Raw genomic sequence first — 18,269 nt, 5'->3', positions numbered from 1 at the left:
AAATAAGGGTTGGTGGCCCTAAATAGGGCAGGCTTGTCACAAAGGGATTTGGCTGTTAGTAAAAAATTAAAAAAACATGTAAAAAGAAAAGGTAAGGAGATAACGGAGCAAAATGGAAGATAACTCTACCCATGGGAAACGAGCTGAAATCTGAAAGATGCCAAGTGGCTCTGAGTTTCTACAGTCATTCATGAGATGTGTGTGTGTAAAAATTCCTCTTGGTAGTTCTAGGAGGCAAGTACCATTATCATCACCATTTTAAAAGCGGAAGCTGAGATACCAAGACTCACTCTGGTCCGGACCTGTCTGTACCACACCCTCTCTTCAGTGCTGGGTACCGCTCTAGCTCCCCCGCCCCAATAAAACCCATCCGCATCTGTCAGTCTCTTAACAGATCTGTGATGGAGGCTGATTTCTTGCAAACAAAATATTTTGAGTTATCTGCCATTAACATGTGGACCTGAACAACAGCGTTTTGTGGCAATGCTCTCACCAGAAGGATTTTACAGCTCCTGCTTAGGAAACAGTCTCAGGGAGGAAGACAGAGCTTGGAGCTCACCTAAGATACTACCCTTTAAGTGACAATTCCAACTTTTCAGAATAATAGCTGTTTGCATTTCAAATTGCTTTCAGTTCAGTTCAGTTCAGTTCAGTCACTCAGTTGTGTCCGATTCTTTGGACCCCATGAATCGCAGCACGCCAGGCCTCCCTGTCCATCACCAACTCCCGGAGTTCACACAGACTCACGTCCATCGAGTCAGTGATGCCATCCAGCCATCTCATCCTCGGTCGTCCCCTTCTCCTCCTGCCCCCAATCCCTCCCAGCATCACAGTCTTTTCCAATGAGTCAACTCTTCCCATGAGGTGGCCAGAGTACTGGAGTTTCAGCTTTAGCATCATTCCTTCCAAAGAAATCCCAGAACTGATCTTCAGAATGGACTGGTTGGATCTCCTTGCAGTCCAAGGGACTCTCAAAAGTCTTCTCCAACACCACACTTCAAAAGCATCAATTCTTCGGCACTCAGCCTTCTTCACAGTCCAATTCTCACACCCATACATGACCACTGGAAAAACCATAGCCTTGACTAGCCGGACCTTAGTCGGCAAAGTAATGTCTCTGCTTTTGAATATATTATCTAGGTTGGTCATAACTTTTCTTCCAAGGAGTAAGCGTCTTTTAATTTCATGGCTGCAATCACCATCTGCAGTGATTTTGGAGCCCAAAAAAACAAAGTCTGACACTGTCTCCACTGTTTCCCCGTCTATTTCCCATGGAGTGATGGGACCGGATGCCATGATCTTTACAAACTCTAAAAACCCTATTTGACCCTCATATAGTTCTATGCTGCTGCTGAGTCGCTTCAGTCGTGTCCGACTCTGTGCCACCCCATAGACGGCAGCCCACCAGTCTCTCCCGTCCCTGGGATTCTCCAGGCAAGAACACTGGAGTGGGTTGCCATTTCCTTCTCCAATGTGTGAAAGTTAAAAGTGAAAGTGAAGTCACTCAGTCGTGTCCGACCCTCAGCGACCCCATGGACTGCAGCCCACCAGGCTCTCCTGGCCCTGGGATTCTCCAGGCAAGAGTGCTGGGGTGGGGTACACCGTTCTGTGAAGGTGAATATTTCTGCTGTACAGGTAAAGAAGCCAAGTCAGTGCTGCTGAGGAGGTGGGGTCAGCTGGTGCAGAGCAGACTTGAATTTGGGCACTGTGCTTCTAAATGCTGTGCTCGTCTCACATCTGCCTTCTTAGGTGTGGAAGTGAATAAAAGCCAAGACACACCCAGCTGGAGATCACACACCAAGTTGTTGGTTGTACTAATAATACAGTGTCAGAAGCCTACAGAGTTAGCTCCTGCCCAGTAACTCCAGCAGAAAATGTTTCAGAATACCCCGAAATACCCCTTTTATATCAGTCTCCCACCAATTTGAAGTGTATGTTGACACAGAAATTCTGCTATAAAAGCTGTGGTGGAAACTCCCCATTCTTTGAGCCTACACAGGCTATGTTTTGATTAGAGCTTGTTGCTAAAGGCCAGGGCTAAACCAGAGCCCAGTCCCCACAGGGCAATTTCACTCTTTTCCAAGAGTCACTCTTTTTCTGCTAATCCCTGCTGAGCACCTTGTGTTGCAGACAGGACAGCTGTGGTCAGGGCTCCCTGGAGGAGGTGAGAGGATGGGAGCATAAACCCCACGCCCTCTGTAGAGGACACTCTATGGCCCTATCTCAAAGTGCCTCCTGGGCCTCAGGCTTCAGCATCACCTGGGAACTTGTTAAACATGCAAACACTCCTGTCCTAGACCTACTGAATCAGAAAACAGCAATCTGGTGTAACAGGCTCTCCAGGCGACTCTGTTGTAGGCTAAAGTCTGAGAACGTAACTCTTAAGTTGATTGCTAGAGAGCATCAACCTCAGATTTGACAGATACTATTTTTATTGTAACAATAGTGGTGCACTGCAAAATTTGCATGAAGATGATTCCTTACCGCATGCCCACATATCCACTGGCTTTCCATAAGGATCTTTACGTAAAACTTCTGGAGAAAGATATCCAGGTGTACCAGCAAAACCTAGGGAAAACAGATGTTAATAAATGAAAAGCAACTTGGCAAAACTGATATGAAATGGCAAAGGAAGGAAGAAAAACTTCTTTGGGCTTCTGTATCTGTTGATCTGCTTGTCAAGATAAGACAAGGCTCTTAGGGAAATAAAATAACGTGGACGAGTTTCTCTCTGTAGCAGTCTTAACATCAATCTGTCCTGCATTGTAGCTAATTAGAAGAAACACACCCCCTCCCCGCCCCGCCCCACAGCATAGAAAAACCTTTCTATGGTGCTGCACAGTCAGTGTATATGCTTCAGACTACTTGGTCAGCAGTTCTGATTCCTGTTCATGTGGAAGTTAAAACTAAACCTGTGAGAGGGTCAGAACATGCTACCGTATACCTGGGAAGAAATTAGGAGAAAACTGCAAAAGATGATACTTATCACGATGCCTACATAATATATGATGAGAGGCTGTTGCTGTTGTTGAGTTGCTAAGTCATGTCTGATTCTTTGCGACCCCACAGACTGTAGCCCGCCAGGCTTTTTTGTCCATGGGATTTCCCAAGCAAGTATACTGGTGTGTGTTGCCATTTCCTTCTCTAGGGGCTCTTCCTGACCCAGGGATCGAACCTGTGTCTCTCACACTGCAGGCGGATTCTTTACCACTAAGCCACCAGGGAAGCATTATTATGAGGGATATTTACCTATCAAGTGGGGACTGCCTGGTGGCTCAGATGGTAAAGAATCTGCCTGCAATGCAGGAGACCTGTTTCCGATCCCTGGATTAGGAAGAGCCCCTGGAGAAGGGAATGGCTACTCACTCCAATATTCTTGCTGGAGAATCCCAAGAACAGAGGAGCCTGGTAGGCTACAGCAGCTATGTGGTTGCAAAGAGTCGATATAACTGAATAACTAACACTTATCTACAAAGTAGAAGGACCCAAAACATAGATCCTGGGGATAAATTTAAAACAAATTTTCAGTAAATATTTTTGATAGTGAGGTAGCCTATGGGAGGGGGAGGGGGCTGAGAGTAACTGAAGAACTCACTAGGAGAAGAAATGCACTCATAATATATCAAAGAGCTCACTCTGTACTAATAAATAATCACTGTGTACTTATAAGTGGCAACTGAAGAGAAGACTCAGGAATATTTAGATGAGTCACTACTAAACAAGTATCAGCTAGATTTTTAAAAGATTAGGTATGCAAAACTAGATGGCTAAAGAAAGTTTCCTATTAGATAAATCAGTACTTCCAAGAAGGTATACTTAAATGATAATTAATAGCTAGCATCTAGAGTAAAATACTTATTTATGAAAATAATGGTTTTCAAATAAAAAATATTTACTTTAAAAATTACCAAAAATAGCTATTGCTATTTGGAAATTTCCTTTAAATGCATACAGAAATTGGAAAGTGTTCTTTAAAAGGATATGGAATCAGGAATTCTTCTGACTACAAATCAGTGATGAAGCACATTATGTATTTACTGGGATGCAAAGCATCCAAGAAAGGAGCTTTTCCCCACCTCCAAAACAAATCTGTACTTAGAAACAAGCATATATATAATAACACAGTTACCACAAAATTACATTTTGAGGCAAAGGATTTTGGATTTCACTTTTCCCCCCATTTTCACTGCCTGTCCTCTCCTCTGCTTGCTTTAGAGGAGGATGAGGAGGACAGTGAGAAGGAACTTCAAGAAAAGACCTGTATGTTGCAGTTTAAACTGTACATGGACCACAGTGGATCCACCTCTAGCTCAAACTTTATTTGATAGAAATGTTTGTTCGGTAGTTGTGAGCTCAAAAGAATTACTGAGCAACAGTGCTGGTTCCCCTGGCTGAAGCTCAAGGATTACCTGAAGGAGTGATGTGGAAGTTTGCTATCCTAAGGTAGAGACAGGCACACTAGTTTCCAAGAGCTTTCCAGGGCTTCTCACTGCCATATCTGCTCTCTCATTCCAACCATTCCTTTCCAGCTCCTCCCAATGTTGAGACACAAAGGGAATCCAGTGGCAAACAGACTCTGGCATTTTAAGATACCTTGTCATCCGGTCCTACCCACCACTTCCCCTTCATTCAGTCTACGCAGTATCTTTCTACTTCTGAGCACTTAACCTAAAAAATCTCTTTAAGATTGCTTGAAAATAAACCTTCCATTTTCACCCTTAACGATGCTTTTTCTGTTTCTTGAACCCTCGATTTTTTTGGTGTATGTGTGGGAGGGAGTACTTTTTCTCTAGCATACGGTGACTCTAAATTACTTCCATCTCCTGCAGTTCTCAGTGGTCCTTTCTTTCTCTGAATTTCGACTACCCTTTTATATGCCATCTGTAACCTCCTATCTAGAATTGGTAAACTTTAATGCATGTCTTAAATAACTCGTAGAATACATGCCTGGAGTAGGAAATGTTAACATTTCACTGAGGCAGAAAAGACCAAGAAGTAACCACTGTGCAAGAAATGAAGTGATAACCCTAAGTGTGAATTATTACAAACCTCTTCTGGAGACTAAAATGCTAAGAGACACTTGCTCCTATTTGGCACAACTATCATTTGAGCAGTTAGGGGTCCTTACCCTTGAGAATAGTGCAGCCGACATCTACGACGCACAGATGTTAAAACAGTGCACTTTACAACATGTTCTCACGAATACAGAAACACTGAGGGTAAGACAAACTAGATTTTCTTTAGCATGAGACTGAACTCCTAAAAATCTAGTTTATTATGATATATACTATCAATGGGAATTTAATGGGAGCTTGCCTTCTTTAGAGACAGGGTATGTTTCTCATTCTGAAAAGCCAGTAGGAATACCAGAAAGGATCAAAGAGAAAACAGAATTACTTACATACAGAATCCACTGCAACATACCATTGTTAAAACACCCTTAATATTTAAACAACAGACATAATAACATAATAGCAACCAAGCAAAATAATTCTTCCATAAGAAACAGATCATTGTAGTTATCCTTTTTTCCTAGTAGCAAAAAAAAAAAAAAAAAAAAAAAGAAAGAAAACAAAAGAAAGAAATGGATTGCAAACAGCATTTCCAATCCCACGGGAGAAACAGATTGTTCTCTTTGGTAAATCTCCTAGCTTACCTCACGCGAGTGTTACAGGGTGCTACTACTTCTAGCCTTTTTGGCTCTATACAAAAAAGACCGAAGAAGTCACATGGGCAAAACAGGTATCTGAACTTGAAAATAAGGGAAAAAATAACCGAACACAAGAGAGCTTCTAGAGTGGCTTGAATAATTTTTCTTATTTGGAGTAGACCTCAAACTTATTAAAACAAAACTCTGTAAAAGCTTGAAACTCTGGCATTATACATAATGAAGAAAGAGTTCTGCTTTTTTCTTATTAAAATCAATGTTTCCCCACTCAAAACCTTTACATCTTTTAAAATGTAAAATTAACCAGTCAAATACATGAGACTATGGCAGAAAACTGAATAACTACCAAAACAAACCATTCATACTAAAACATGCCTTTCCTCCTAAAACCTAAAATATATCAGGCAATATCCCCAAAAGAAAGGCAGTACATCACATACCCTTCACTTAATTTGAGTTGAATGTGTTCAGTTGCTCAGTTATGGCTGACTCTTTGCAACCCATTAAAAAACAAACAGACTTTAAAAGAAAGCTAAAAAAAAAGTATTCTCCCAAGCTTAGAAACTATGTTTTTTTATACTTTTAAAATGATGGATTTTCTTAGACCTTGAAATGCATCTTTTAAAAGTCATTACCCTAATAGGCATCTTGGTAGGAACTTAGCTGATTATCATCATACTGAAGAAAAAGGGGGAATTTTACTTCCCATCTGTCATTATTTCTCTGAGACCAGCTTGCCTTGAGAACTGAATTATCACAATTTGAAAATTTGTATACCTTTATATGGATGCTATTGCTTTCACTAGCCTAATATTTAGTTATTCACTCAACAACTTTTACTGCGTAGGCTGGTTCTGTGACATGTTTCATTCCAAGACAGTTTTGAAAACTTACTGAATAGCTTTGAAAATCCAGGCATCTTCCAATGGTCTACTTTACTCGTCTCATAACAGCCTCATGAAAGAGTGTTTACTATTTCCATCTGCAAGAAGGACACTGACCTCACAGAGTTAAAGCGGCTTGCCTAATATTATGCAGTTGTTAAGAATCAGAGCCAGGATATCAGCTGCAGTATTTTAATTCAAAACGCAGAAACTTTGTACTGCACACAGTCCCTCAAACAGCTTGTGATCTAGCAGAAGAGATGAAATCTCACCCAAACAAGTGAGATTTCAGGAGCTCAACTTCAATACTTTTATAAGCATCATCCAAGTTGTCAGTGTTAAATTTGATCCTTGGCTCCGTAATAAGGCTTCTGGCTTAGTCCCGATATCCAATTATTATCTTGTACATAGTTCTGGCAATCACATCCCTGAGCCTAAGTCCCTTTTTGGTACCTTGTAAAGTGGGGTCCTGCTTTGTTCTAGAAATGACTAGAGTTCTGTCTTGGAACCCAGCTTGCAGGATTCCGACTTCCTCTACACAGATTCCCTTAAAATTCAGGGTTCCTGTCCTTTCTGCTTGTTACCTGGCGCTTGCTCGCTCCTGTGCGCTCCTTAGCTCAAGCTGTCCTCATGCGTACTTTGAACACCCGCCTTATCTTAACTGGCCCCTTGCCTGAAGGCTATCCTTAAAGCCACCCTCCTACCAAATCCTTACTTAACAGAAACCCACTTACATCCTCCTCTGCTCAAAAATTTTCACCAGATTCCTGAAACCTCTAAGATAAATGCTAAATCCTTCACAAGAACATAAAATCCTTTCCTACTTCATCAGCTCCCCATCTTAGTATACCTTCTACTTTAGCTGTAATCAACCTATTGTTATTCCTGAAATAGAAAAAAAATTGTTTCACGCTTCTGAAATTTTGAATGTGTTGATCCCTCTGTCTGGAATGCCTTTATCTCCTTGCATGCCAGTGAACAAAACTTCCATTCAGCCACCAGAAAGGGGGAAGCCTTGTCCCAGTCACTGAAATTTCCACAATTTTCCTCTTGTGCTCCAGAGCACCTTACACCTGCTTCTGTTTAAGGTGCTCCCACGCTGCCTGCTAAATACTTATTGATACGCAAGTATGAGCATTTTGAAGGGCAGGACCTTCTAATTCATTTCTCTATCTCCAGTGATTTGCTCTGCCCATCTCGGTGATAGCCCCACTACTTCCTATTGGACCCCAACTCCTGTAACTGTATGCTCTTTATCAGGGTCAATTACACTCCTTACTAGGATAAAATGATGTCTCTGCATCTCAAATTTACAGCACTAATTCTAGGTCCTACCTCTTTTCAGTTTGCAGTTAATGGAATAGCTTTGTCCAGTTATATGAGAAAATATGACACAGCAAATGACAAATTTGGAGGTATTAAGTTCACCTGGTAAGTAAGGACAACCTTAATGTAAAAGGCAGTATTGAACAGAGGTATTAGAGACAAGGATAATGGTCAGGCACCACTGAAACAGGACCAGCAGCACAAAATGACGTCCTGAATTAGGCTGCCTTCAGAGGAGGTGGATAAGGCTGCCCCACCAGCCACTCCTGGTAAGTGGCTGGGGCAGATGAGACAGAGATGGTGAATCCTGGGAGATCTGTGTACTTCGCAAATACATCTGTATGTTTAGGAATACAGAAAACTACTTGTATAGAAAACAAAAGAATTAAGCATTTCTTGAGCTCTCTTTCTATTTGTTGTTATTGTTTAGAGGATAAGCAATTCAAACTGAAGGGCATTTTGCCACTGGCCACAACATGGATGGACCTAGAGACTGTCATATTGGGTGAAGCTAGTCAGACAAAGACAAATATCATATGATATAGCTTCTGTGTGTAGTCTAAAAGGTACAAATGAACTTTTTACAAAAGAGGAGTCACAGATGTAGAAAACAGACATAAATTTGGGGTAAAGCAGTGTGACATATACTCACGACTGTGGCGCTAGTGGTAAAGAATCTGCCTGCAAATGCAGGAGACATAAGAGACAGGGGTTTGACCCTTGGGTCAGGAAGATCCCCTGGAGGAGGGCAGAGCAACCCACTCCGGTATTCTCGCCTGGAGAATCCCATGGACAAGAGGAGCCTGGCGGGCTACAGTCCATAGGGTCACAAAGAGTCAGACCCGACTGAGGTGACTTAGCATGCACGCACATACACACTGCTATTTATAAAATAGATAACTAATAAGGACCTACTGTATAGCACAAGGAACTCTACTCAATATTCTGTCATGGCCTATAGCGGAAGAGCATCTAAAAAAAGAGTGGATATACATATATGTATAGTTGGTTCACTTTGCTGTACATCTGAAACTAACACAATATTTTAAATCAGCTATGAAAGTGAAAGTGAAAGTGAAGGCACTCAGTCGTGTCTGACTCTTTGTGACCCAACGGACTGTAGCCTTCAAGGCTTCTCTGTCCATGTGATTTTCCATGCGATAGTACTGGAGTGGGTTGTCGTTTCCTGCTCCAGGGGATCTTCCTGACCCAGGGATCGAACCCAGGTCTCCTGCATTGCAGGCAGACACTTTACCCTCTGAGCCACATCAACTATATTCGAATTCTAATCTCAATACACTGGAAGTGAGAATAGAAGTAAGGTTGAAGCTTGTGGAGAGGTTATATTTTAGAACACCACCTGAAAAATGGATTTAATACTCGGAAATGGCAGAAAAGCATGAGAAATTCAGTGGGTACAATAATTTACTTATCAAAACAATTCATAAACTTGAAATACTATAATCCCGAAATATTTAATACTGTATATAATTTAAATTTGTTTAGAGTTAATCTTGTCCTTACTTGCAAGGAAACAGAAATTTCATCATATAGAAATTTCAAAATTGTAGAGCAGAAACTGGCACTTTGATGAAACTCACACACACATATATAGATACATAACACCATGTATTATGTAAACTTCTCTCTATATACTTTATAATATTTTTAAAACTTAATATTGCTAATCACAAAATATGCAAAATATTGTACAAATGCCTAGTTACATAGGAGATTTCAGCATCAAGTGAGGCTGTATCTGGACAATCAGTTTTCTCTCAAATACTCTTTGAATATGGCAGTCCTCCTATTAATTAATACAGCACCCACTTTTCATCAGTCCTTTAAGAAAAAAAGTCTGTGTTACTGCTCTTCTATTATATTTTCCCTTATTTTTTTGACTTATACTTTTTTAATGTCATTAAAATTAGGTGCTTATAAAAGTCCACTATCTTAAGACTAGCCAAGTTGTCAGAATGAACATTTCTGTTTTGTCGTAGCTTGTAAGTGGGATGGGACCGCAGCCCAGAGAGTGGAAACAGCATGAGGGGGAGGCCCGACTCACCAAACCACGCCTGCTGGTCTCCTTGGACTTCTATGGCTAAGCCAAAGTCGGCGAGCTTCACAGCTGCTCCCTTGGATTTGCTAGCTAAAAGCAAATTCTCAGGCTTTATTTAGAAAGAAAAGAGAGACTGATGTGAGATTCTATTTTAAGTGACTCTTCAAAACTAACATTTTGTAAGATTAGGAGGGGGAAAAAAAAGAAAAAGTCATGCACTGTCCTCTCTCCCGGAGACTGTCATTCCTAAATCCCAGGGAAAATATGGTTAGAAAATGATTACAAGCGATCATGTGTGCAGGCTTCGGACAGATGCATGTATGTCCTGGAGAGATACTGGGCTGAAGAGAGGATACACTTGGGGAGAGTGCAAATGAATGGGAGCACCTGTCTTGACCTGCTCACATGCTTCCAAGTGCTGCTTGAGGTCCAGACTTGGCCACGGACATTGGCTTAGAAGCCTTTCAGAGCACAGACATTTTTCAGCAGAAGGGAACTTGGCAAAATGATAACAAGAGTTGGACCAATCTACAGACATTTGGCAAATGAAACTGTGCAAATTAAATCCTAGTTGACTTCAAGAGTTTGGACCCAAATGTAGTGATTTTCATTCCTCACTGTTTCCAAACAATTTCTGTACAAATTTTGGAGTCTTATTCTGATTATGTATTAAAATTGCTGTCTTTAAGAATCTGTTTATTCTTAAAGGCAGAAAGAGTCTACTCTTATGTGCCAAATGTTATAGTTGGCTTTTTTTTTCATAAGCTAGTTTTTAAAAACATAATGTATATGTCTTCAAAGTGTGATTCAAAATATTACTTATATATTTATTTTCACATCTCAGAATACTATAAGAGAGACACATTTTAATTTTTTCAGTTATTTATCATTACTCAAGGACACTCAAGGACTGATAACTCAATCCTGGAATAAGGCTGTGTCTACACCACTGTTTCCCAACCGGGTCATTGAGACACATTGGTACTTTGAAAATAAGCACCATGACAAATTCTTGACTTTCCCTGGACAGCCTTTGTGGGTTTTAAGAAATGAAGGGAAAAGCTGGTCAGGAAAAGGAGGCCGATTAATGCATAATGTAAATCTATCATCCTTAGATCCTTAGGTATCCGGATGAATGTTTGTCTGGATTGGTATGTGTATTTGGAAGAGTGGTTCAACATCTTCTAACCTTGGGCTAAAACTCAGCAAATTTAGAGGTGTCTCAGGCTGAAAAAAGTTGGGAAACAATGGACTCTCCAAATGCCAAAACAACTGTCTGAAACATTTAAACATTCTGTTAATCAAATTGGTTTTGTTTATATGTTAACAAACAACTGATTTCAATTTTTTTCCATGAAATTTGCTACTTTTTTTCCTTACTGAATTAGTCAATTCTGTTGTTGTTTTGACCTTGTGTAAACACAGCCTAAACCAACATTTAATTTATTAATTAAGCCAGCCATGCAAATTAGCAAAGACTCATAACCAGAGCTCAGAAGAAATTAGCTTAAATCTACAAGAACTGAAGTGTAGGCAGGTAAGTTTTAATCGAGTACCAGACTTCTTCAGGCTACTGCTGCTCACTGCCATCAGATTCACCACTGTTATGACAAATGGTAATTTTAAGGAAAACTTTATAATGTTTTAGGGCTGACGGGTTTTTACCTAAACGCTAAAAACATGAAAACTTAATTTGGATGTTGGGATGAACATGTCTTAAGAATATGAAATATCTCCACGCTAAAATAACTTTCAGTAAAATCTAACATTTGAAATTACTTAGAATTCTTGTTTATCTGTCACTATACTATAGTATCTAACCATGCTATATGATTAATATTTAACATTTTATTTTCACAGCTAAAGCTTATGGTCACTGCATTTATGTACCTTCTCATTTAATCAAGAAGTGATTGCCAGCTATTAATTTATGGAATAAATACCTTGGAAGAAAACACAAACAGTAATAGTTTATTTCTCTGTGACCATCATATTCAAAAGCATTGAGACGTCAGAGATCTCTGCTAATACCCACAGACTCATTTAGGGAAAGAGTTCCAATTGCTTTAGAAATCGCAATCATTTTAGGTCTTTTCAATTTCAAGTGGTATTTAAGTTTGTTGACCAAACGCCAGTGTCATCAATGAATAAACTTATAAACAATTCAATGTGCTTTTATTCTTATTAATAAATCAAAAAGTTCTGGGCAGTGCTGGGTGCACTATGCCCTTGTACACCAAGGATCTGCCAATTCAGAAGAAAGGGAACACCTTGGAGTTTTCTGATGCACAGTCTCTGAATGACTGAGGCAAATACTCATACCTAGAGACGATCTCTAAGACCTCTCTGTAGGGCCCTGTGACTTATCCAGGAAATAATAAGTCCATCTGGATCCGTGTTTCACCTTACACCCAAGAAGACTGTTCAGCTGCAGTTATGCACAGGAAAAGGCATGGCTATTTCAAGGTTACTGTATAGATTCAAATATTAATAGCACTGAAATGACTTCATGTTTAAGCATATCTTTTAGGCAAACCTAAAATATAGAATTTATGGAATACAAACTGAAAAAATGAGGAGATTACTGCCCTTATTAAAGGATTACTTGCTTTATAAAATATTTTATCACAAGATTGCTTCTAATAATGGCCAGCATCAAAGAAACAATAAAAATATCACATACTTTTGACTTATAGTCAACTCTTTCGAATATGTTTGAATAATCTTTTTATCATGTTCTGCAAGGATACAGGAGACTCAATCACCAAGATTTTCTAAAGTAGCATTTAAACCAGGGCAGTACACATTTATCCTGGTTTTAATTGCTACCATTCAGATAGCTTCCAACTTAAGAACATATTGCACTACAAAAGTTCACTGGCAAGTAGATAAATTTAGATTATGAATGTCTACAGAAAGTAAGCTAATTTGTGGTTATATTCCACAAAAGTTGAAATAGAATCTCTCACCGAATTAGTGGCTACTTCCTTAAGGAAGGGTCACCATTACACTATTAATTGCTAATATTCTGCTATTCTGACCTTCTAAAACAAATCAGAAAGGTGAGATCAGAAACTCCGGTCTTCCAACACAACTATGTTTGAACGTGGGGGCACAGCACTATGATCTAGACAGAAAAGGAAGACATGGATTTATGTCCTGGGCCTGATTCTTATTAACTATGTGGATTTGGGCTATTCAGACCTTTGAAGCTAATTAACTAGTTCTTCACCTTGCAAATGAACATTACAAACATATATATTTTAAAATCTTATAACAGTATGTATAAAGTTATAAAACCCCATTGGATTTTATCACAGGGGTTTGTCCTCTGTAAGGGGCATTATATGCATTAGTGATCAGCTATTACAGTCCAGTGCAGCTGGCCATTTCAAATGTGCAGAACACTGAATATCTATAATGAATGCTTATGACCTGAAAAATGTCTGCATTTCTAAAGTAAGTGCAATCTATTATGTTAATATTTACACATTGAGATTACCCCTAGATTCTTATAATGCATCACTGTTTAGATCGGTTTTTAAATAGATTCTACTGACATTCTCACACACAGGTTCCTTCCCCACCCCATTGCTTCCTAATGATGCAGGATTTTCCACGACATCTGGTCTTAGTGTCAACAACCATTTATAGCATATCAGCTGTAATGAGCAGCAACTGTTTGCAAGTTTTGTTCTGTACTTCCATATGGATACAATGGCAACTTCTTTCATCACGACTTGGGGTTTTCTTGAAACTGTTCAAGCATCTCAAAGTACTGAGGCAAGTTTCTGGAATCACTTTCAGAATTGCAAGAGACTTGGGAGATAAACTAATTCAAATCCCTCTTTTTCTAAATGAGGTACGGAGGTTCAAAAAGATGAAGTAAGGGCTTGAGGTCAGATTTCCTGATCCCTTCCTTTTAACGATGTGATTCTGAGATATAAAAATCATTCATTTTCAAATGGTAATCCATTCAGTAGATATTTTAAGAATAATCTAAAGTACTCAAAAATATTTACTACCCATATTCAACTAAAACATGAGAAAACTTATGAAAAAGGCATAATTTAATCTTTGCTTCTTAAAAATGTCACAAACATATCACGAGGATTTCTAAATTAGCATGATGTTTATTAAAGAACTGATTCAGCAGAGGTGATGATCGTCTTCAACATGAGTCATATAAACATCTTCAACATTAGTCACAAGACAGATTTATCCGTGCACATACATGATAACTAGCCAGTAAACGCAAACATGTGGATCTTATGTTTAGTGAAATCATGTGTATTTTACTTTCTTTAAATGTTTTGCTCTTTATGAATATAAAACAGCAAGCTATGAGTTTTATTATTCAATATGATTTGATTCTTACACACCCCTGGATACTGGCTTTTAAGAAGTGAAATAGTCTTTTAAAATTTCTTTCCTCTAGTGGAAAGTATCAATATTCCAATATGAAGTTAATCAGTCAGTGCTTTGGTGTGTTTTCAGTCACTTCTTTGCCAAAGAAGGTGTGAACAAAGCTCCTAAAATTCAACCAAATGAAATCTTGCATGAACTGAAAAGCCTGCATGTCAGGCTCTTTCCCACATATGGTGGAGGTCCTTTGGTGCATATGGTACAAGCGGCTTTTGCTTTGATTCTGCTTTGCTTTTCACATGGTGGATGCCTGAATTTATGTACCCACCATGGGGACTTTCTAGCTGAGGAATGCGCTGTAAGTTTGGGATGAGGAAGTTCTATTTCTATCACTGTGCATATATGAGCAAGTTCAAAAGAATCACCCTGTATTACACTCCTGTTTCTTGATGTACTTCTAACATTAATTATCAGCACACATTATCAAGTAGATTGAAAGAACTAGACTGTAACCACAGTGGGATTTCACCAATCACCTACCGTTTCTCCGCAGCCTGACACACACCAAGTACTTCATAAAGGAACAGCAGAATGGCTAAATGAATTCCGGAATCTGTCACATAGTTTGTAATGTATCTAGATGTACATTAACGACTATGATATAGTCTTTAAGCCTTTATTTTCAAAGATGATTCTGTGGAAAGTGAACTACTTGTGATTTTGTAATCAAGGAAAATGCAGAAATCACTATTTGACATAGCTACCCATGGTGACAAGGACTTACTGAAGGCTTGTCACATTTCCAGAAAATGAATTTCTTTCTTTTCTGCTCATACATTTAATTTTGTGTCTATGAAAGTCTTAAAAATCCTCCCAAATTTCCAGAATTACTATCTTCACTAAAATATATCCTTCTATCTATCTACCTATCAATCTTATATTCATTTACCCATCTAATGATTTTTCCATTAAATAACACTGTTCTTCAGGAGGTAGGCTTTAAGAAGACAGTATTTTCCACCAAGGCAATTCACCAGTGACTATTTGTTGCTAAAAGATTCAGTTGTATGTATGCAGCCTCTTAGCCAGAGAGCTGCTCATGAGGCAGTTTAGTAACCACTTCTGATACACTTTGAGCTGAAGAAATTTTACTACTTTGTGTGAGAAATGGTTATTTGAAAAAGTACAGCTATATAACTGTCTCTTTTGCCTTACTTCCTTCTGTCAACTGATTCACAGAAATTGTATTCTCCAGGCTCTTACGTGAGGACACATCTGACTTGATATTCCTTTATTTCCTGTGACACCGAGAGCTGTCGCTTCTTACTGCAGCCTCTTTCCGATCTAGTATATTTCCGGAGGCGGTGCCTGTCTGATACACTTCCGTCTTTCTGGGAGGAGCAGCACGGATACGTCTCCCGCATATGTTTAAGTGATCTTTAACTCACTGGCTTGTATGTTTCATGTATACAAGGTTTGTTTTTGTTTTGCTGTGTAATATATGTCTAAAGCTAAGACAGGGACTTAGTAAGTGCTCAAGAAATACTTGATTAATGTTTGTTCTTCTCTTTTGATACCTGAATTTAAACGATCAGTTCACACAAATATCCCACCACAGTACAGTAATCCTCTCTTCATAAATGATCTATTTCTTAAGGACTCCAAACTGATTGTTTTGATGTGGCCTAAATTAAATGTGGCAAATCCATTTCATTCTTCTCAAAGTCTCATTTTCTAAAGGCTGTGGACAATGCCACCTTACTGATTTCCTAAACAGAACATTTTCACTTTTTACAGCAGTCTTTTGTCAAAATTTATGCTGTCTTCCTACTCTACATTATGTCTTTAACTATACCGTATTCTCTTATTCCTAATGATACAAATTTTGTATAGTTCTGAAAAGCCACAGATGGGGATTATTTTAATCTCTTGATTCACTAAATTTAGACCCATTTCCCCAAATAACTCTGAATGTTACTGGTAAAATTAGTTTCCCATCACTGTTTTGAACTCTTCTTTGGTCTCTATAAGGGTTTTCAATTCATTCATCTAACTGAACTGAGAAGTGGTAGGGATTAAGCTTGCAGACCCTGGAGCCCAGCTGCTTGGGCACAAATCCTGTCTTACTAGCTATGCGAATCTGAACAAGTCCTTTTCCTCATGGTTGCTAATCTCCTTTTAGGTAACATGGAGACAATCATGGTACCTTCCTCATGAAGTTACTCTGAATATTTGTATGATAATACAGGGCAGGGTATAGAGCAACTGCTTGATAAATGGCAGCTATGGCCCTTTTATTAAGGTTCTGCCTTGATCCAAACCCTCTCGTAGCCCTGAACTAGAATCCTATAACTATGTCACCACTGCTGGACCCCCCAGCAGATCTGCATCCGCTGGCCTGAATGCACCTTAGACAAAAGATTGTGGCCCACGGATGCTGCCTGGGGCGGCCTGAAGCGCCTCCAGCGTCTCACCACCCTGACCTGCTGCTGTCTCTGGGACACCCTCAAGTTGCCTGCTGTGCCCTAGCCTTGTCTCTAGGTCCTGGTAAGGTTCCATCTGGTGGAGTCTACTGTCTAAACAGCCCCTCAAAGTGGAAATTACTAAAATATTAAAAAGAGATCTTCATGTTACCACCAAATCAAAGAGGATATGCTTTTCCTCTTTTATTCAACATTAATTAATATGTCACAACAGCCTGTTTTACTCAGTGTTAGCTTTTACGTGACAAGTGTACTTTGGGTTGAACTTTATTCATTCCTGAATTGAAGGACTATGCTGCAAGTGTTAACTAGAGACAAGGTTCCACGTTAGGTACTGGAAAGGAACACAAATGACTATTATCCTCAGAGGGGTTTATAGACAACCTGTACAGTACTCCGATACTCACAGGTGCCTATGATGACGATGATGATGATAAGTATAATACAACCTGTGTCTTTATCTCACTGATATGGACAAATTAAACTGTGTCTATTGGACATGAACTAACATATGAATCTTGCTCTGGAAGCAAAAATATATGGCCTAATAATTGTAAGGGCAACCTTTTTGCTTAAAGCCTGATAATAGATTTCAGCAGTTGATCCTTTTCATTTTAATATATTGGGAAATGTGCTGTTACAAGCAGTATACTTATCAGATTATGCATCGTGGGTATAAAAGCCACAAATCAAACCCAGCGACAGAACACACTTAAGCTGTCCCTTGCACACAGGTTCGGGCCTCTGTTAGTAAGTTTATGCCATGGCCTATTAAGAACTAGACTCAACTGAGGTTTATTCAAGTCAGCAATTTGACAGAAACTGAGACAACAATTACAGAAATTATAACAAGCTTCATCAGAAGTTCATCTCTATCCTCTCCTTAAATTAGAGTAAGAATGGAAAGCAAAAACACTTTTCTCCCTTGAAAGAAATCTGTGGGGTGATGCAGCAGGCTAGTTTCTTTCAGTAGTAGCCTCTCTGGAAATCACCTGCCTGAGTTTTTAACTAGTGACTTTAGCTCATATGTCAGAAAATATCTTTTTCTTCCCCTTCCACAGCCTAGGCTCACTGCCATCTCTGATAAAAGTTCCAGTCTTTGAAAGACTCAGCTGGGTTTGGACATTTACGGAAGTGCAATATCAAGACCTCAAAAAATATATTTCGAAAGTCCTGGAACAAAATTTGCATTTTTCATCATGGCTTTTAGAGTATACTTATAATTACATAAAATGAAGTAAAATATCTCAAATGATAAATTTATTAAACAATAAAAATAGCACAAACAAGCTGTATGTCTACACACAGTCACTTAAAAAGGAAAGCAGCACTGTGAGTTCTAAGAAGTAACAAAAAGGGGCACTGTCTTTATGTGGCTACTAAGCAGGTTTTGAGGTGATTGCCATATATATGAATTTTTAAAGGAACACATTCTTTTTCCTTTTTCCTGATGGGTAAATTTGGTCAGTGTTAGCAGATGGACA

At 39.1% G+C, this 18,269-nt stretch overlaps 1 protein-coding gene across 29 annotated transcripts in view; it reads right to left on the bottom strand.

Annotated features, from left to right (window-relative positions):
• Positions 1 to 18,269, bottom strand: part of CAMK2D (calcium/calmodulin dependent protein kinase II delta) — a 320,633-nt gene that overhangs the window by 60,358 nt on the left and 242,006 nt on the right. For all 29 annotated transcript variants that reach the window (XM_069593410.1, XM_069593426.1, XM_069593413.1 and 26 more), the window contains 2 exons: positions 9,944 to 10,046; positions 2,485 to 2,568 (listed from right to left, as the gene is read on the bottom strand). In XM_069593410.1, coding sequence (XP_069449511.1) covers positions 2,485 to 2,568; positions 9,944 to 10,046 — 187 coding nt within the window. The remainder of the gene's footprint in view (positions 1 to 2,484; positions 2,569 to 9,943; positions 10,047 to 18,269) is intronic.

The sequence above is a fragment of the Ovis canadensis genome, chromosome 6 (assembly GCF_042477335.2).
Source record: "Ovis canadensis isolate MfBH-ARS-UI-01 breed Bighorn chromosome 6, ARS-UI_OviCan_v2, whole genome shotgun sequence".
NCBI classification, from domain to species: domain Eukaryota; kingdom Metazoa; phylum Chordata; class Mammalia; order Artiodactyla; family Bovidae; genus Ovis; species Ovis canadensis.
This window is presented reverse-complemented; position numbering and strand designations above follow the sequence as displayed.